The sequence below is a fragment of the Odontesthes bonariensis genome, chromosome 4 (genome assembly GCF_027942865.1).
Source record: "Odontesthes bonariensis isolate fOdoBon6 chromosome 4, fOdoBon6.hap1, whole genome shotgun sequence".
NCBI classification, from domain to species: domain Eukaryota; kingdom Metazoa; phylum Chordata; class Actinopteri; order Atheriniformes; family Atherinopsidae; genus Odontesthes; species Odontesthes bonariensis.
This window is the reverse complement of record NC_134509.1, coordinates 33,407,058-33,428,094: the sequence shown is the minus strand read 5'-3', so window position 1 is coordinate 33,428,094 and position 21,037 is coordinate 33,407,058. Positions and strand designations below refer to the sequence as shown.

Here is a 21,037-nt window from a genome sequence, read left to right as displayed (position 1 = left end):
CCAGTTTGAGTCCACCTGAGTGTATGAATGCAAGAGCAATTTGACCCCAGCTGCAGCTTTTGAGACAGCTCCATTTTCTACAATTTTGGTTGCAGTGTTCTGCCGGAGAATCCCAACTCCAGGCAATCACATAGATGTTACTAAACTCACTGCCTTGCTAAACTATTTGCACACCTATCACAACCAGCATCCTGCTGCGGGTCAGCAGTGAGACCTGCAATCTGCGTAGGAAGGGAACACCGAACACGACAAAGAGGTGCAATGCTAGTCTACAGCAGGGATGTCCAAAGTCGGTCCTCGAGGGCCGCTGTCCTGCAGGTTTTAGATGTTGCCCTGCTTCAACACACCTGATTCAGATTAAATGGATCTCTTCAACAGATTGTTAAGTTCTGCACAAGCCTGCTAATAATGCACTGATCTGAATCAGGTGTGTTGAAGCTGGGCAACATCTAAAACCTGCAGGATAGCGGCCCTCGAGGACCGACTTTGGACATCCCTGGTCTACAGCTTCTCCAGATACCAATCTGACAGGAGCCGATTGCATCGGTGCGAGGCCCCACACCACAACTCACAGGGCCCAGAGAATCTATTTACAAAAGTCCTGATACCAGACACTTCAAGAGATATTCTTTGTTCACGCCCTGACTGGTCGGAGCTGTTTCGGCTGCTATTAGGCTGGTGGTAATAATCAAATCAATTCTATTTTTAAAGCACATCGAAAAGGACCAGAGATGACCAAAGTGTTGAAGGCAAAAAGCTAAACAAATTAAGTATATTCATAATCTTCCAGCTGCTTTGGTGTATAAGTGAAATGAAAACTTTTTTTTATGGTTGCTCAGTCATGTATCAAGTTTGGCTAAAACATGACACAATTCAAAGAGTGAATGATGATAAGACTGTCAGAGAAAAGTGAAACATTAGGAGAAACTACGTCAGCAAAGGAGGATGATGTCTGGCTGACGGACACTTGCTGTGTTTTATGAGTGGCCACGTTGTTGCCCAGTTACCAGCAACATTTTTCAATCCTTTTTTTTTTACATTAACACATAATCCAAAAACAAAAAAAAATCCACTTGGTAGACTGCAACAGATCAAATGTAGAAGACGAGTCTGCAGTGAAGAAGCAGAAACGCTGTTGTCTATGCAGGTATTCACATGTTTGAGTTGCAGAAACAAAGCCGCTGTCGCCCAGCGGCCTTTATGAGGAGGGCAGGTGTCAGGTAACCAACACACCTAGCTAAACAGGACCAGACAGGCTGATTGGGTGAAGCTGCAATCATACCTGATGAGGTGTTTTCACACATCTCTGTTAAAATAGCTGCACATGAACCACAACAGAGATTATGTAAGAAAGGTCTGCCCACTTAACAAGAGTTTTAAGAAAGGCTGTTCCCTGCATGCTTCTGGTGTTATTTGTGGGTTTTAATGATTAGGGGATTAATGACATAATATCACATAATTAACACAAGCATAGGGTGAATGACCCTTACAGTATAGTCATTCTTGGATGAGATTAAAAATAAATCCAGCCAGCGACACAAATAGGATTCATTTCCAAACTTTTTGATGAGAAGATTTTTATAAACTTTCTGGAAAAATGTTCTCCTTTAGTTTGACTTGACATGTTTAAAAGCTCTGGAGTTTCGGCTGCATATAAAGGGCAGTGTGACTATTACAGAAAGAGGTCAAAGAACTCCACCCACGCCGCGTCACCGTCGACGTTCCGCAGGTGTCACAAGCAGTTAGACGCGAAAAGGTGATTCCCACACACGCACATTAAGTCAATTTGTTGTTTTCCCGGATCTGCTGTGTCCAGAGCTGCTGTGGAAAGTTTTTTGAAGACTGCTGACGGAGGGAGGCGGGGGAGAGCTCAGTGAGCGCTACAGCGGCTCCGCTGCACACACGCACGGACCAGTCCGGCTCCGCTCTCCGGGATGGCGGCCATCAAGGCTCTGCAGCAGTGGTGCCGGGTCCGGTGTGAGGGGTACCGGGATGTGTCCATCACAAACATGACCACGTCCTTCAGGGACGGTTTGGCTTTCTGCGCCCTCATCCACAAACACAGACCGGATCTCATGTAAGTAGAGCTGACACTAAGAGCAAGGCAGGAACTAAGAGAAAATGAATCCGGTTTTCATGTTCTTTTAGATGAATCCTGTCCGTGCCGCGCTGTTAACCGTAGAAACACTGTCAGTGGTTTTACTCCCAACTTTATGGAAGATTTCAAGCGTTTTTGATGAAAGAACAAACTTGAGCTCCGTGGGTTGGTAAGAAAACCAGGAGGAAGGGCTCCGCTGTGGTCTCAGCTGTGGACTCAGCGGAGCGCAGGGACCAAAGGGGCCAGTGTGTAACCACGCGGTCCCTCAGAGGTCTGGTTGTCATTTAGGGGTTTTAAAGACCGTGTGTCTACACATCTGAACCGGATTTCATTCTTATGAGCACGTATTAGACCAATGTGCCTTTACACTTACAGACTCTGACTAAATGTGTGATCTGACAGTTGGACAGAGAACGGTCAAAGAGCAACAGCCATAAAGTATAGGGAAGTAAATAATGACTGTAAAGATGCCATGTAATGATGTAATGTAAGCATACAAACACCTAAAGTGGAAAATTTACAAGACAAAAAAAATCTATACATTTCACTCAAAACATTTCAAACAAGAGGTCCTACTCAGCAGCTGCTGTTAGAAGTGAAACAGAGTTTTTAAATCCTTTTCCATCCATTTTTCATTAGCGCACAACTTGTCTGCAGTCTTGATGGCATCTTCTTGTTCCCTGGACCAATGTCCTCCTGTGTCTTTCTGACCTTTTGACAGGATAAGGTCAATTTACTTATTTAGGTAGGATGTGTGGCTGTAAGCCCATGAAACTAGAGAGGGAACAGCTACTGCTGTGAAAATGAAGAAGTAGATTTATGGAGCACAGACAATGGCCGCGCCTATCAATCTTCACTGTTGTCTACACTCAATTTCATTCCACCTCAAAAGCAGCTCTTTGTTCACTTTGTCTTTTGTCTCTTCTGCTGCAGGGCAAAGCTAAAGGCCTAACAAGACCACAACACAAACAAGAGAAACTATATTCCAGGTTGTTCACATAATATCGACACACTGCTCCCAAAGTTGTAACGGAAAGTTACTATGGGGTCATGTGTTGACATAGCTGTTCGTAACATAAAGGCAAGATAAACATTGTAGCGTGGCGGGACCGTCAATTTGTTGAGCAGCAGAAGATTTTTTTCTTCTCATCCAGAATCATGAGGACTTCTCACTTCTAAATTAGTCAATCAGTACCGACTTAAGTTTCCTCTCATCTAGAAACCTTCGTAGTTTGGTCGCAGAACCTGTCAAAAATTCACAGCAGCCTGAGTTGCAAACTCTTCATAGCCCAGTTTTTGGGCTCATTCAGCGAGCATGTTGTTGTATGTATGTATGTATGTGTATATATATATATATATATATCGTGTAAGTTGGAGCAAAATTGTACCGAATCAATCTTCTCAAAGCCGCCTGATAATGCACTTGGGGATCAAATCACTCATGCATGTATACACTGAACTAGACTTAAATGACCCTAGGTGCCTCATGGATGCTTCAAAATGCCATCTATTTGTAAGGACAGCATCATGTAAGTAATTTATTTTAATACAGCCAAACTCTGAATGAAGCTGCTCTCATTCACATATTTTTCAGTTTCTTTTGCCAGGCAGCTAAATGCGTCTGAAACTGTGACAGTCTGTGGTCGCTTAAAGCATTTCTAGAGTGTTTCTCTGCTCTGATTAAAATCAATTGTAAATTGCTTTACTATCACAGCATCATCTGACAAAATCACCAGTTCAGTAACTTTAAGACGACGTCTGTGCACTGAATTCCGCTTCACTTAGATGAACGACCAAGTCTCAAAGGGAAAGATGGAAGTGTCAGAATGTCTTGAATGTTTCTTCATGCAGTCCACAGTGTTGCAGCATCAGACATTGTTCAGTCAATAACTTGATTCCACTCCCGTGCATGTATACTGGGACAAGGATAGCGGTCCGATTAAATGGTCAGGTTGAAGTCTAGCTGTAGCTACACCCAACTCTGCATACTGTTAGCTTGGTGATGTAGGTCTAATGGACGTCATGAGCAGTCAGAGGGAAATGTGGGCTGTCAGCCTGTAGATAACAGCATCTTCTGGTCAGTTGCTTCTAGCTTTGCTCTGCAGGTGAGGAGACATTCCTGGTTACTTCAGGTTTTTCAGTCTGATTGCACTGACTGGTTGTTCTTATGGCCTTGGAGATGATGGGTTCAGTGCTAAAGCTAGACTCTATAAGATGTCTTTATCTCTGGTTCTGGAGCCTCATGTTTTTAATCTGAAGTTACAGACCAAAGTCTCCCGGCCAATGTTTTTTTCACTCTGTTCTTTTCAGTCTGTCCAATTGGTAAAGGCAGCTGGCCTCCCTCCATGTGTCTATTTCTGTCAGGTTTCCTCTTCTCTTATTTTAGAGGATTTTTTTTTCTCCTCGCAGAATCTTTGTTTTGAGCTAAAAAAAGAAGTCGAGTGCTCAAAAGATTTAAACTTGACACGTTCAGACCCATAGCTTATTTAAAGAAAAGAAAAATCCTCTTAAACATGAGTTTCCTGAAAAATGTTAGAAAGTGTGTCTTAAATTCTTAAACAATTCTCTTTTCAAAAGTAACCTTAGTCTGATGAATCAAGTTTGAATGGATTAAACATCGAGGATACCTTGAAAGCATGACTAATAATGTTATCCAATTGTTGTTTGCTTCCTTAAGAGCCTTTAATCTGACATATTTGAGAAGTAGATCCAACTGTTAAACAGTCCAAATACTGTAGTTGTCAGTTTTGAAAGGAAAATGTTTAAATAACTTATTAATCTTAAGTAAAGTTGAGGTTAAGATTAATTTAATGTAAATCCATTCCATAAAGCTGATTATTTTTGGGGGGTATTTTATGCAGTGATAAATATCTGTTATTTTTCTTCCTTTACTGATCAAAGTATTATTTATCATATAATAGTGTGGTCTATAAGATATCATCCCAGTTGTGCTCAGAGCGCTGAAAGGAAAATGTCTGGTGTTTATCTTTGTTGAGTCTTGCAGGAAACAGAAAGAGAAAGGTCAGTCCTTGAAAACCAGAACATTTTTGATTACAGACGGAGTTTCCATCAGGCAACAATGGGTTTGTACCTGGAAGCTACTATGAATTACATGCTGGTCTGAATAAGCTCTGACGGTTAATTTTTCAGATATTCCAAATTCTTAACTCACTATCACAAACTGAATCTGGGCAAGTTGCTCTTTGTTTTTCCTCACTCCTCGTTTTGTTTGCAGGGAGCTAAATTAACACACGGTCATTTGAAGACGAAATGAGGCTTCTCCACTTTTCTCCACTCTAGTTTCTACCCCCAGCCTGAACAACGTGATAAAAGCCTAAACACTGGTTAAAAACTGTGCTCCACTTGCTCAACATAGACCCTGTGATTAATGTAGGCTGGGCTTTGTGTTGCTTTCAGTTTTGGAGCGTGGGATAAGTGACACAGCAGTCACAATGCTGATCTGTCTCACTGTCATGTCGCAGGAAGGAAGCTATGCATGACTAATGAAGACATGCTCCCTCCATTGTGCTTGTAAATAAATGAGGGCAGTGAGAAAGTTGGATCACATGCTTTGTTGCTCATGTTGTGTCTGTTCTGTTGCAGAAATTTTGATTCTTTGAAAAAGGAAAATGTCTACGAGAACAACAAGCTGGTAAGACATGTTTTCGTTCAGTTTTTCTGATGGTGTTGTAGGTCCGAAACTTTAACTGTTGATTACACTGCCCCCCCCCCCACCCCCCCGAAAGAGAAAGGTCTTCCACAATCAATGGTCCGCATCAAGCAAAACAAAAATAACCGAGCTACTAGAACTGGGTGAAAAACTGTCCAACACATGAAAACCTGGAAGAATAGCAGTGAACCATCATCTCTGAGGAAGAAATATAGTCGGCAGAAAATCCTGAACGGTCGCGATCACTTAGACATTTTGGTGAAATCAAAGATGATCTAAAGTAGAACTTTTGGCAGCGTTTAACTGTGGAAGAGCATTTCCACATGCGCAATGCAAAGATGAGGCATTGTGACTAAACAGTCGCTAAACAGTCGAGTAGCCTTAAGAAAAACCCTTATCTGGTCGAGGAAAAAATGTCTTCTGTTTGCAGGGAGCAAAAAGATTAGACTCTGGTGCAATTGATAAAGAAAATGGGCTCAGATGAGTCCAGATTTACTGTTTCCAGAGTGATGGGCTCTCCTGGGTAAGAGGAGTGGTGAAGTTCTGCACCCATCATGCCTCATTCCTACTGTACAAGGTTGTGGGGGCGGCGTTATGATCCGATGTTGCTTCAGTCGCTCAGGTCCAGCAGCACCATGTGCCCAAAAACTGAGGTCAGCTGACTAACTGAATATGCTGAAAGACTAGATACCCTTTTCCAGGTTTACTCCTTCCTTTTTTTTTTTTTTTTTTTTTTTTTCTTCTGTGGCACATTCTAACATGACAATAACTGGATATATTGGGCTCAAATTGTAAATGGATGGTTCAGGGAGCACAAGACATCATTTTTACACGGACATTTAGTCTACATCCGTGTGCTCACTTTCCCGAGTTGGTAAGTCTTTGCTTTCTGAATTAAATTCAATGAATTGTATAGTACTTTATTAATCCCAAAGTGAACATCTACTTTCTATCTTATCCCAGGCCAGTTGGTGGAGCAACTAAAAGTTGAAATTGTATAACAATTTAACCAGTTTTGTGGAAGTGTTGTTTTTATGGCATATACTCAATCCTTAAAACACAAGAACCGTAGGCCTGAAATGCATGTGTGAGACTTCGTCTGGAAAATAAATTCAATTTAACAATTCAAGTGAATAAATGGATTTCAGTAAATCTGAAACGCAGGACAGTTTGCTCTTGAAACTGAAACTGATGATTTGTCACAAATTGACCCGCATACCAATATAACAAGCATTGTGAGACATGGTTCACAACATTTGAATAGAGGATGTTTTTTCTTTTTCATATATTAAACGTCGATGAACCCTGAGAGAAGCAGTGGAATGCTTTATAAAAGCTTTTAAGTGGTTGTTGAGTTGAAGTTGTTGCTAAAATATGTAAACTGTATGAAATTAAAGTGGTTGCCATGTGAGAAAATGATCTAAAAGTATACTTTATTGTCAAATCTGTTGCTTTTTACATGTCTGTTTACTCTGGATGTTGCTTCAGCGCCACATTATGTTTGGTCACACACGCAAGTCTTTGCCAAACACAGTGTTTCAGTGTGGGCGCTGTGATTTTGGCTGCTTTGATGCATTCTTTACTCTCATTTTATGCTCGGGCTTTGGTGTTGAGGTCTGATTTTGGCAATAGATCTAACAGGGGAACAAACAGGAGAAAGTGCTCATGGGAGGTGAAAGCTCAAATTTGGCAACAATTACCAAATTTTCACTACCCTGAATTTACTGAAAGTACTCTTGAGCAACTGCTTTATTAATCACATAAGAAGATATTGAGTTTTTCTGACTCTCTTATCTGATTACTGCATAACCACTCTGGTGCTCCTTGGCTTGTCTCTGCTTGTTTTCTTCTTCTTCTTCTTCCAAGGAACTGGTGAATGTGAGTCTATTCTGTAAATTCCTGTCTTACTACTCACCACAGTCTGTCTTAAAGCGATACTCCGGAGTAGATTCACCCTAGGGTCATTTGAACCGTGACATCCAGCCAAGTAGCCCACCCGAAGTTTTTTCGATCTTGGCTGAACATCAGCTGAGTTACTGAGTTATCCCGAATAGCTTAGTACAAGCGCTAATGGAACCTGGCAGTATCTCCAAAATTACCACACTAAAATCACATGCCATGACACCAAACTTCTACAGTAGAACAGATATGGTCTGTACTCACAAAACGATGCATTTGGAAGTTTGTACATAGTCCAGGAGTTTATTATTATCAACACAAGCCTAATAGCTTCTCTGCTGCTAAAGCTGCGTCGACGTCACTTCCTTGATCTGGGAGCTTCAATGTAAGATGAGGGTTGATCTACTACTGTAGACAACAAAGCAAGGCTGCTCAATTTCTCCATTGAAAAAATAATTTCACAACTCTACAACATAAAAAATTCATTAAAAAACATGTAGAATATAGCATATACTTTGTTGTCTACAGTAGTAGATCAACCCTCATCTTATATTGAAGCTCCCAGATCAAGGAAGTGACGTCGACGCAGCTTTAGCAGCAGAGAAGCTATCAAGCTTGTTTTGATGATAATAAACTCCTGGACTATGTACAAACTTCCAAATGCATCGTTTTGTGAGTACAGACCATATCTGTTCTACTGTAGAAGTTTGGTGTCATGGCATGTGATTTTAGTGCGGTAATTTTGGAGATCCTGCCAGGGTCCGTTAGCGCTTGTACTAAGCTATTTGGGGTAACTCAGCTGATGTTCAGCCAAGATCGAAAAAAACTTCGGGTGGGCTACTTGGCTGGATGTCACGGTTCAAATGACCCTAGGGTGAATCTACTTCGAACTATCCCTTTAATCAAGTGAATTTTACGTAAATTTACAGAATATGTATTGCTATCTTATTCATTGACCTCATTATTACCTTTATGACACCCATTCTCTAAAAGGATGCCTTGACGGTGGTGTTGGAAGCTTGTAAAGATTTGGAAATGTTTATGGACACTTTTATTTTTTGTTTCCATGGGACGTTGACCTTTTAAAGTTTACTTTTATTTGCAGGCATTTAGGGTTGCAGAAGAGGAGCTGGGAATTCCAGCATTGCTGGATGCAGAAGACATGGTGGCTCTTAAGGTTCCGGATCGTCTCAGCATTCTGACCTACGTCTCGCAATACTACAACTACTTCCATGGACGCTCCCCCAGTGAGTATTGATAGTGCATCTCTGTGTCCGTCCTTGCCTCTGCCCGTTTCTCCTGGGCTCATCTCTGAAATCTGTGTGTGCACACAGTTGGTGGGATGGGAGGTATAAAGCGTCCAGCTGAGGGCCCCACCAATGAGCCGTCTGGGAAGAAGAACCAGCCTGCGGTGTCCAAGGTGTTTCCCTCTGCTAAGCCGGCAAGAGAGAACAGCCCACCTCCCTCTTCCAACATTTCAAAGACCTCTCCTTCACCAAAGCAGATCAGAAATTCAACACAGGTAACCTATGCTACATGGATACCTCGTACTGCTTTTCTAATTCAGATACCGTGCTTGATTTCCAAAATCCTTGAAGTACAAAAGTGTTTTTTTTTGGAAATTCAACAAGTCAAAGCCATTTAGAAAAACCTAAATGACTATAGCAATGCTTAGCTTTGGCAGTTGCAGTAGATGAACATGCCAGTACAAAATGAACATGAGTATCTTTTCATGAGGGTAGTTCCTCATCAGGACCTCTCTTCTTTCTTTCTCTTCTAGGATGCTCATGTTGAGAAATCCCATCCGACGGGCACTCTGAGTAACAAATGTGTGTCCTGTCAGAAACATGTCCACCTGGTGCAGCGACATCTAGTGGAGGGGAAGCTCTATCACAGACACTGCGCAAAGTAAGGACAGCGATGCTGCTGAATTTTGATCAAAGTGAATCTGCATCCAGAATTATCAAAGACTTGTCTTTGTAATTTGAAAATGGCCTTTGCAAACTAATTAAGTCTGTTTGTTTAGTTACATTTTCTGGGGAAATCATTATAATTATGAAACAATTGTAAATTATTATTGGCCAATTTTTATTTTTTGCAAACCTTTAATGGATTTGCAGCAAACTTGCATTGAACTTCTGTCACTGAAGACATTTACTGCAAAAAAAATGATGATTGATTGGATACATAAATATTTTATATATATATATATATTTTTTAAGCAAACTATACAATATCACCATGCAAAAGTACAGTGTTCCAAGTAAAAAAGTGAAGGGTTCACTGCAAAAGTATGTGGTGCAGAAAATGGTCCCTGTGTCTGCACACTTCACTCACACATTAATATAAAACAGGATTTTACTGTTGGAGTTGGCTGAAGTGGAGCTCATTTTTTAAATTTGGTGTCCAACTGCAACAAAAGATTAGTTTCAGTGTGAATTAATCTGCTGATTATCTTCCCCATTAAGTCAGAGTTCAGTAAAAATTCAGAAAGTATTGATAAATGCCCTGAGGCGCGCTCTGTGCATTCATCAAGATAATGATGAAGGGCCTTACCGTTTCAGCTGTATTTATCTAAACTGCTTCAGCAAATCCTTAGTTTCTAAGTTCCTTATATGTATTGTGCGTTAACCATCAATTGGTAAGTTAACCAGTTACTAATGCTGCCAGATAAATGTAGTGAGGTAACAAGTCCAATATTAACCTCTACCTTTTTTTTACTTGAGCTGAGTCGGTTTACTTGGACACATTCCACCACAAGTTTTCTTTTCCTTGATCTACATCAAAGATAACCTTTTTCTTTTTAATCAGTAAGTCAGTAAGAATAACATTGGATTAAAGATTAACCTAATTTCACTTCAGTCAGAGTAAGTCTTTCTATTTTATTCTGTTCTGTAATATTTTCTCTCTTTCGGCTCAACCTTATATTTAAAGTGGAAAAGAAGCACCAAACCAAAGATCACAAACTCAACCCTCTCAGTTGTTTGACCATCATTTTGAAATTTACAAAAGCGGATAAAAGGGTACACAAGCTTACTGACTTTACCTGAGGTTAATTAATTAGCTAGCAATAACTGCCATTTGGGAAATGATTTCTTTCATATGACTCACAGATGTCAGTGACATTACGGAGCTCTTATGAAAGGATAAATTGTGACAATGTCAGGTTCAGGTCTTGGTTTGATTGTGAAGGATTTGAAGTTGCAACATTTTGGTTTTGCAGGACAGTGTTCGAGTTAAAACATGAGCACTGGAAGACTTTCCTCATGTACCCACGTTGTGTTTTCTCTATTTCAGGTTGCTATCAACAAACGTAAGCTCACCGCTATGGGATTTACCCACAAACAGTCATGTTTCCAAATACACTCCACAACCTGATTCCAGTAAAGCCAACACAACAACTCCGGCTCACACACCGTCCAGACTGGGAACAGCATGGCTGATGGAGAAACCCAGCAGTCCTCCCAGTGTCTCCAGCACATTTTCTACTTTGCCTTCTTCCAGGCCTGCATCAGGTCTCGCTTCTGCTGCTAAGGAAAGTCCGACAGCCTTCGTCTCCAAATCCACACCTTCTCATAACACCACCTTCACCACGACCACCTCAATCAGCACCAGACCCACCGCTGCTCCTCGTACTTTAGTTGCTGCGGCCAAGACGCGAGAGAACAAGCTAAAGTTCTTCCAGTCAGATAACACTCCTAACCAGGAAGAGAAGAAGACGACAACCTTCAGCATGGACATAAATAAAGGTCAGGGTTTGAGTGGTAAGGCACCGGACGCCACGGCAGGTCAGGCTGTAACTGTGGTTGTAAATGTTAAGGATGTGGATAAGAGTAAGGATGCAGCTAAAACAACAGGTGTGGGTGGCATGGCTCGCATGAAACAAGACAACCAAGAGAGTAATAAGACAAAAGCATCAGCAGCGGCCTTCATCTCCAAGAAACTAACTGAGGAGCACAATAATAACAACAACAGTAAGCCACCGTGGACGACTGTAGCTCTCAAGAAAACTGACAAGTAAGTAGTTAACCTCAGACACACTCAAGAACAGGATTAATATTTACATCCTGTTTAAGTCTGACCTCTACTGGTGGAGAATGGCATTTAATGAGTTTACCACCACTTTTCAGGCCTCCGTCTCAAGTAGAGACACCTAAAAGGGAGACAGAAGGTGTCAGAGGGAGGGTGAGGCTGAAAGCAGACCCATCACTCCTCGCTGACCTGCATCCTGTGAAGCCCTGCAGCCCGGCTCGCAGCCCGGCTCGCAGCCCGGCTCGCAGCCCGGCTCGCAGCCCGGCTCGCAGCCCGGCTCGCAGCCCGGCTCGCAGCCCGGCCGGCAGGAGTGGAAACACAGACAGGACTCCAGACAGAGGAGGCCTAAAGACCGGCAGAACATCACCCAAAACATCAGGTTAAACTCACACACACTCATAAATGTACATTTAGTATTCTGTCATTGTAGGCATTGGTGTTGTGGTGTGCAGCGTTTTCTCTTTTTCCCCTTTGCCACGTCTCCCCTCCTGATCCATTTCATTGCTGGATGAGAGGATGAATAATTACACACAGTAAATACATTGTATCTGATAAGGGAACTGGCACAAAGTCCATTAGTGCTGAAATGCTGTGTTTGGCTAATGTGTGTGTGTGATTTTTTTTTTTTAAATGTTTTGGTTGGGCTTCAGATTAACATGGCTACTTGAGTTGGTTTATTGGTTTAAGAAAAAATAAATAAATAGATGAAAATAAAACCCATGATACAAAAAAAAAAGTGTGTGGACCATAACACTGTCATTTACTTAAAATGATTAAAACGACTAATTTTGAAGTACTTTTGTTTCCACCCTGGGGCTGAGATACTGCAGTTCACCTCCCTGGTTCCCAGCCCCGCACCACACTGTTGAGCTTTACAGGCGCTTGACATTTTTGTGGGCTTTTGATGGTGTCTTAGTGGCCTCTTCAAGATGACTACAGGCTCATGTGCTCTACTGTTACTTTAAAGTCAGTGTATGTAAAAGATATTTGTGACCTGTGTGAGACTGCATTGAGTGCTATTGATTTATTGCAAGCAGCCATGTACAGTGGGCAAACCCTACATAACAAAATCATATCATTATATGATTTAATTTAGTCAATAAATGATTAGACTAAATTGCTTATGAAACTATTTTGTATATCAGCTTTCATTCAAAGTTGTTGCTGAATTTAAAAAGAAAAAGACTTACTTTAGTAAGCCACAGAGGAAAGTAAATGCAAAAATGCTTACAAGTAAAAGAAAATCGAAGAAGTGGTAATTGGAGAAAAATAATCTAATTGCGATCTAATGACGCCACCAATTCATTCCACTAAAAGTTGTCTGATTTCTAACAAAAACAATCCTCGACTCTGTGTCAGAGTGAAATGAATGCAGAACAAACAATCATTAACTGGAACTGATTTTGCAAATCCAGACCGTTTATCAAATGGAATAAAAACGACCTCCTTTCCTAATTGTAGGTGAAAAGTAAAAAAAAACAATTAGTTTGTTTTGATGAATTTCCCTTTTTTTTTTTTTTTTTTTTTTTTCCAACAGTGTCAGAAAATGAGTCTCCAGCGGAATGGAGGTCAAAACTCAAGCATGTTTCCAAAGAAACCAAGTAAGACTATTTACATACTTATTTTGTTTGTGTTGTCGCTATCTCTATGTTTCGGAGCAGTTCCTAACGCCTGGCTCCCGTTCCTGTTGTCATAACAACAGGGAGTGTCTGTACGCAGGTGGGCTCTCAGCATATTAACATCATGAAGCATTAACTGTCGGGGCTCCCTTTTTTTTTCTCCTGATGTCTTGTCCATCCATCCAGCCTGTGTTCCAGTCTTCCATCCGTCTCTCCAAACATTCCTCCCACAGGAAGCCTGTACCTGCTGCTCCTCCAAATGGCTCAGCCATCATTTGTAGTCGGAGCTCTCGGTCTCTCCTCTTCCGCCACATGCGTGTTAGCCCCAAATGGTGTCAGGACTGAGCAGAGTTCTCTGTGGTGCAACATATGCTCATTGCTCAGAGTTCTTCTCCCCACATGACCTTTACTTTCACTCTCATGAATCAAAGCTACAGACTGTAGCAAGACAAACAAAGAAAAAAAAGGGAGATTAACTGTTGTTTTAATTCTTTAACTCTTGGCCTGTTCTTTTCTTCATCCATCCACAGAGTTGCAGCCCCACCACAGTCTTCCCCTAAACCGTGGCCTAATGGATCTGGAAAAACTTCACAGCCTTCTGTCGGGCTTTCCTCTTCCTCCTCTCATCTCCCCAGCCCGAGCATTTCTGTGACTTCACCAGCATCAAAGGGTAAAAATGTAGTAACCTGTGTTGAGATTTTTGTTCAAAATAGATTTGAATTGTACAAGCAGCAGAACAACACTTCTTAGCACTATTTTACATTAATCTAAGAATTGTTACTTATACAATCACTTCCATTTTTTTGTCCAGGGGTTTTCTCCCTATTTGTTCTCAGCTTTATTAAATCACTTTGTATGTTCTACCTATTTCCACTCAGGATTACAGAATGGCCAGAAAGAGCAGACTGCAAACGGCACCAAGTCAGAGTCAAAGATTTCTAAGGTAATGACCCTCTGACGGAGAGACTATGCTTGTCTCATTTTTGCCATCCTCAGATTGAATGAAATCATGGACCACCCTCTCACAATCTGGGGACGATGTTCCATTTGTGTTACTTGATTTAGCAACTTTTCATACAATCCAAGCAACTTTCTTCTTTTTTTTTTTTTGCTGCTTTTAAAAATTGGAACTTTTCAACAAATTCTTGAAACCGAATGCTAAAATGCCCACATTTGAACCCAGAATTGTATGGCAATGATTTGCTCTGTCGCTCGCTCTGTCTCGACACACGATCTTTCTGCCCAGTCGCACAAGTAGATTTTAAAGCCAGGAACATGGGCGGGAACAGACGCACACTTTGTCTGCTGGGCTGAGGCTTCCCATGCATGGGCATGAAACCAGTCTACAGTACTCTGCTGCAAAGTTGCTCTTCATAGCTAGCATCTGTGCTCCTCTGCTCTGTTTGGCAGATTTCAGCAATAGTTGTGTTTGTCAAATCATTCAAACACAAATTTAGTCCAAATACAGAATTATCTCCACAAAGTAGCATTAGTCATTTGAAAATGGACAAAATACGTTTGTATAGCATATTTTTTTAAGGGGATTCACAAAGGATCAACATTCGGGTATTTTGCAGGACCGCATTGAATTTAAAAAAAAAAAAATGTCTTAAGCCAAAATCCTGATAAATTCTGAAATATTTTCCACTGCAATAGACATGTAACAGACTGTGCCTTGCACATATTAAAGAGTGTGACAAACCCGAGGTCTTGGTCACACACAGGCTTAGAGAATCAGGAGGCCTTACCATTAAACATGCTAATACATTATAGATATACCCCTGTTTTGCTGATCACCTTTGTTTTATCAGATCAGAAATACTTGGTATGAAACCAGGGCAATCCTAAACTAATTCCAGATTTTAAATGCAGTCCATACAATTCTCTTCTATAAATAAACAAACAGCTATTTGTTGTATTGCAAAAGGCAACAGATTGCAAACCACTGGCCGAAGTGGAAAAATGTCAAGATGCTGCCATTTCAACCCTCTGGAAGTGTAGTACCTCATTGGCATTTAGTCCAGTTCAGTTTATCTTGTGTTATTTCAACACAAAAATCTTTCTGGAACACTTTACAGAGAAAGTAAACAACATTGGTACAAGCCAGGTTCAACCCAGAAAAGAAGTTTACTGATATTACAAGTCCAGTAGGATTGATGAACTTTAAGATGCTGGACCTTCTTTGGTCAGGGGAAGCTCATAAAAATGAATGTACAGATGGCTGTATATCTGACTTGCTTGTGTGTGTTTATGCTTGCGCCAGTATGACTCCCGTTGGGTCAGCTGCAACAGGAGCGAAAGCATATTACCTGGAATTCTTCTGTTCATTTAGCCAGATAATGCTGTTTGGTGGTGCTGAGGGCAAAGGAATAGGAAATGTACAGAGCTGAACATTTAACTGTAAGGAAGTTCAAAACTTAAAATGATAAAGTCAGAAAAAAGTAATTTATGTGTCAATGACGTGATAGAAATTTAAGCTTAATTTTGTTTGCCCATGTGTGTAGACAAAGCCAGACTACATTCCCAAAGAGGACATCATCAGGGAGCTTCACGAGATTGAAAATAGTTTGAATGAACTGGAGAGGAGAGGTGTTGAGCTGGAGATGAAGCTGCGCAGCAGCGAGGAAGGTAAGATAAACCCGCTCGTAATGTACGTGCCTCCTCTTTAGTCCGGGACATGATGTGAACTAACAGATACACTCCCTCATCCGAGTCTGCCTGTGACGAACTGAGTGTGTTTTTTTTTTTGTGTCTCAGAGGGTGACGACGACACTCTCATGAATGAGCTTATGGTTGAGTGGTTCAGCTTGATCAGGAACAAGCAGGTGGCCATGCGTCGGGAGTCTGAGCTCGTGTATATGTGAGTGCACACACACATACACACACACCAAGAAAAAGGGGCATGCCACTATTTAGCGATTTGCAAAACAGACTTGTGGCCAGAAGGTTGACAGTTTGAGTTCCCAGTGTCCTCCCGCCTCCATCCCACAGCAAGGAATGAGGCAGCCCCCACCTCACCCCCACCGCCTTCACCGACCAAACAGAAGTTTGAGGCAGGATGTCTGCTCAGAAACGCATACACTGCACTTCTTCTTTTGATGCATAAATGCTGAAAAGGCTTAGAGATGGACGTGATGAGAACTTTTTGGATTATAACTTATGGCCACTTTGTTGCCACCACAAAACTGCTTAATCATATGATGTAGGAATTATAACCACTCTTACAGTATTTTGGCTGCTCATCATTTTGTTTTACATCTTACAACTATTCGGTTTTGACTCCCTCTCTGTACACCACTTCCTCTGCTCTGAACAGCTGGCAGACACAGTTCAATTCATTCTTAATGTAGTAGACTTAGCAGGTAAAGAGCTAACAGGAGAGTCGATATTCGAGCATGTCTGCTGGCCGTGTATATCAGCAACTGTTACTCCAAACTTCTTAAAAAAAAACAAACATTTGATGCCTGTTTGAAATGATATTGATGTAACTAATGATAAAACCTAAAGGTGCAACTGGCATTAAGTCTTTTTTTTATGATACGTGCACCACACTTCCTAGAATTGATCAGCAAGCCACTACAGTAACTAACAAGGCACCACCTTAAATCTGCTTTTTTAAAAAAATGTTATCTTCCTGGTCCAGTCTGAAAATATATGCTGCTTGACAAATGTTTAATGTTTGTCTGTTTCTCATCATGTGCAGTGGAAGAACTCAGGACCTGGAGGAACAGCAGCCCAGCGTTGAGCAGGAGCTCAGGAAGCTGATGGAGAAACCAGGTGAGGACTTCAGAGGAACAGTTTCCACTGTCTACAGCAGAAGCAAAAAACTAAACTCTGATTGTGTGCACAGAACATTTGAAAACGGCCTGGGACAAGAAGAGAGAGGAACAGCTGATGGAAAAACTGGTGGAGATTGTCAATGACAGAAACGCTATTGTTGAGGGTCTGGACGAGGACAGACTGAGGTGAGTTTTTGCACTTAAAAACGGGAGGTTGTCGTGTGAACGTGGTTAAATTCGTTTTAGATTTACAGCATACAAAGTGGAGTTCTTTTTAAAGGGATGGTCCTTTTTAGAAAATAGATAAAAATAAAAAATAGACAGCTGTCAGAGCACTCAGTTTGGAGAATCAAGATGATTTTCAAGTGGAGGCTCAGCAAATAGCTACCGGTACTCGTAAAGGAGCCACATAAGAGCTCATTTTTGGCATCTAAAACAACTCAAACCTCAAAAATGTCATAGCAGTACGAGCAAACGCTATCTACACTGATTTTTACACAGATTTAAAAAAAAAAAAAAAAAGTTTTATCGTTTACTTGTTGTTTTGCCAACCGAGCAACATGCGTGTTGCTCTGTGTCACTGCATGCATGTTGGGTGCTAAATGTATCCTCCCACTGATCGGCTGAGTCCATTAGGAGTTGTGTCAGACTTGTTGGATATTACTCACTGCTGCGCATCACATGCAAAAATTTGAAGAATGTTACATGTTTGTGCTTCTGGTGGACTCCTGAGTCCCAGCTGATCAGCGGCAGGATACGTTGAGCAGCCATTGTGCATGGATGCGTTCTTCAGTTAAAAACTGTATAATATTTTCTATATATGGCATTCACTTGAACTACTGTTATATTTTTTTGGTCCCCTTCTGAGTAGCTCTTAGCTTTACTTCCTGGTTAGAATTTCTCCCTGATTCTCAAATGGAGAGTGTCATGACTGCTGGCAAAAACCTGACTACTCAAAAGTACTGCACACAAACCCACATGGAAAAAACCAAAAATCAAAACCCCAAAACGAAATATCCCTTTAAACACCGCTCCTCAATTTTAGGACAGCAATACTAAACCAACACATTTTGTTAGCCCAGTATGCCAAGTTGGTCACAGAACAAAAGGAAAGTGAAAACCCTCAGAAAATGAGCACAAAGTGAGGAGTTCTGGGCACCGACAGGAAACCTTTAAATCCATTTCTAACACTGACTGGTTCTCAGTTTTGGTACACTGTATGAATACAGTTTATGCTCTCACAGGTATGGACTGCCGTTAATCTATGTTCTCTCTGTGTGCTTCCTTGTCTCAGGGAGGAAGAGGAAGATGAGGAGCTAAACAAGATGATGAAGAATTTCAGTGAGTTTTTTTTTTTTTTTTTTTTTCCGACTGCCCGCCTCCCGCCCCTGTTCTGTTGATTAGTTATCACAACCTTAGTGTCCCCACAACTTATTTGGCTGATAAATGATGAAGCTGTGAATTTTCATCATGTGCATCTCTAATTGAAGTGGATAAAATTCTCGTTGTGGTTTATGGAAGTTTCAGTGCGTGTGAGGGAACTTGTGGTGCATTTTTCAGGGTGCCATTGGGTAATGTTTTCATTTAATTTGATCTAATGTCAGCTAATGGAAAAAGCATCTAACACAATGCTTCCCCTGCTTTTTTTTTTTTTTTGTCAGCATCGTTCCTATTACACAAATGGATAATGCGGGCGGTTAATTTGACCCTCTGATAGAACAGAGTTAAAGCCGGCTTCATTTGCAATTCATGATCAGGAATGCGGAGCTGAAATTGAGGAGATTTATTGAACTTCAGTGAAAGGTCATGTTTCAGTGAGAGTACGCAGACGGTGGGCTAAAGATTAGCCATTTCAGAGGAATTAATTAATAAAGTTAATGCCAAAGTTTCACAGTTCATTCTCACTTTGTGTACAGCCCTGTGCAAGTTTGTGTTTATTTGTGGTCTTCTTCTCTTTCTCTTTTAGATATCAAGAAGGACAAAACAAAGAAAAAGTCTCCCATGTCCAAACTGTTCAGCTGGGGAGGCAAGAAGGAGGGATGATGCTCCGCAAAACACACCGCTGTGTCTCTTTGATGTTCTTGCCGCTTACTGTCAGTGTGCTCAGCCTGTGATTCATTGTGTGACACAGATACCGAGCGTGTGTGTGCGTGCATGTGTGTGTATGCCAGAGTGCTGTCATCATTTTCCGTGCTTCTTAAAAAATGCCCTTCCCTCTGTCGACTGCATCAGTCAAGATCTGACATTACTCCTGGTTGCCAGTGTAACGCACACACTAGCACACACAAACGGATGATGTTTGAGGGTTAATGACTCCCCTGTCGTGATGTGATGGAGTTCAGTGCTCTGGTTGTTTAGTTCTAATCTCCTTCCAGTCTTAATCTCTACACTTCATCCCCCACCACACACAAACAAACACACACACACTCGCTGCTTCCTTACATCTTCTTACTCGTGCGACTCATTGAAACATTGGTTGAATACTGTAACACTGACGCTAATGGCACCTCTAACAGAGGTCAGACGGCCGTCTTCTGCTCATGTTTTAGTCCAGACTTCAAACCAGAAGTTAAGGCTTGCTGTCTCGCCTTGTTGTTGATCACTTTTGTGTCCTTTCTTTGCAGAATAAACACAGGCCTCAGACATTTTTCTTGGACAGGAACTATTTTACAATGAATCTTTCTTTTTCATGTTAAGGATATATTCTATATTAACGGTTCCCAAGCAAAGGTCTTGGCACAGTTGAGCAGGACAAAAACATTCTTCTACAACATAGCATGCAGTGTTTTTTTTTTTTTTTTTTTTTTTTAATTCTTTTTCATCATTTCTGTTAACAGCAGACTTTTTTTTTTTTTTTTTTTTTTCTTAAGAATTGATTTAGTAAGAGAATATAAAATCTGTGAGAGAATATTGACTCTGTGGTTCAGCCGTAAATTCCTGCAGATACATTAGTAATCTATAAGGACGGCCCTTGGCTCGGGTTGTAATAGTGGAGAGGCCCACACATGTTGATGAACTCTACAACTATAATTGATAATTTAACTGATCGGCTCTTTCTCTCACCTGTGACTGTTTCTTTCCAGTAATGTTATACTTGAATGTGAGATTTTTTTTTTTTTTGTGGGCATGCAGGAGGAATCTCATTTGTGTCATGTGACTCATAAGGTTTTCATTGACTGGTTGTCTGTAAGTGAGAGGAATGCTAGATGTAGTCCACATTGGACCCGGATTCGTGTATGTTTTTTTTATATTTCTCAGCTGAATTAACTGTATAGTGTTTGTCATCACAGGTTCAAGAGGCATTGAGTCAACCTTTTAGTTTTTTTGTGTTACTGTCAAACTTCTGAGCTATTTGGTTATACATGTAAGTGGAGATTGTGTATATATGTTCATATTCTGTGTTTACTCAAAACAGTCTGATAATTGACTGGATAAACTGGCCTGGATTTGAAATAAATTACTGCAGTAAATTTACTCTGACTTCATTTATATATATATATATATAAAAAATCGCATTGTACTCTATGGTTATATTTTATCTTCCCTTTTTTTTTTTTTTTTTTTTTTTTTTTTTTTCATACAGAAACAGAACTGTATAACTTAAGTCGAGAATATGATTAGTACGGTAACGCAGCTCAGCTGGCAGTCGTGATTCATGGTCTATGGTGGTTTTGGGGTTATGTATCTCTTGCATCCATTAGTTTAGGAATGTATTACTTCCTGATTATTCAAATTCATTCAACTGCTTATTATTAACTGAATTCAGATGAAAATTGGTCAGTTATTTACTGCAATTCCCCAGCTGAAGCACAGATGCAGAGTCTCTGTAAAACCACTAGGAGGCAGCATGTGACTTTTCATGTCAGTTTTCACCGACTGAAATCGTAGGTGTGTTTAATCAACACAATGAAGGTACATCATAAACACAGCGTTACATATG

General features: G+C 40.8%; 1 protein-coding gene across 1 annotated transcript; it reads left to right on the top strand.

Moving 5' to 3' along the window:
- Positions 1-1,723: 1,723 nt before the first annotated feature.
- Positions 1,724-20,571, top strand: LOC142378995 (MICAL-like protein 2). Its single transcript, XM_075464035.1, has 16 exons — positions 1,724-2,077; positions 5,702-5,750; positions 8,773-8,914; positions 9,002-9,189; positions 9,448-9,575; positions 10,965-11,684; positions 11,798-12,078; positions 13,237-13,300; positions 13,849-13,988; positions 14,197-14,261; positions 15,823-15,946; positions 16,076-16,178; positions 17,022-17,095; positions 17,169-17,283; positions 18,392-18,438; positions 19,064-20,571. Exons 1-16 carry the CDS (start codon positions 1,935-1,937, stop codon positions 19,138-19,140), a joined length of 2,460 nt encoding a protein of 819 aa, XP_075320150.1. The 5' UTR covers positions 1,724-1,934; the 3' UTR covers positions 19,141-20,571.
- The last annotated feature ends 466 nt before the right edge of the window (positions 20,572-21,037 follow it).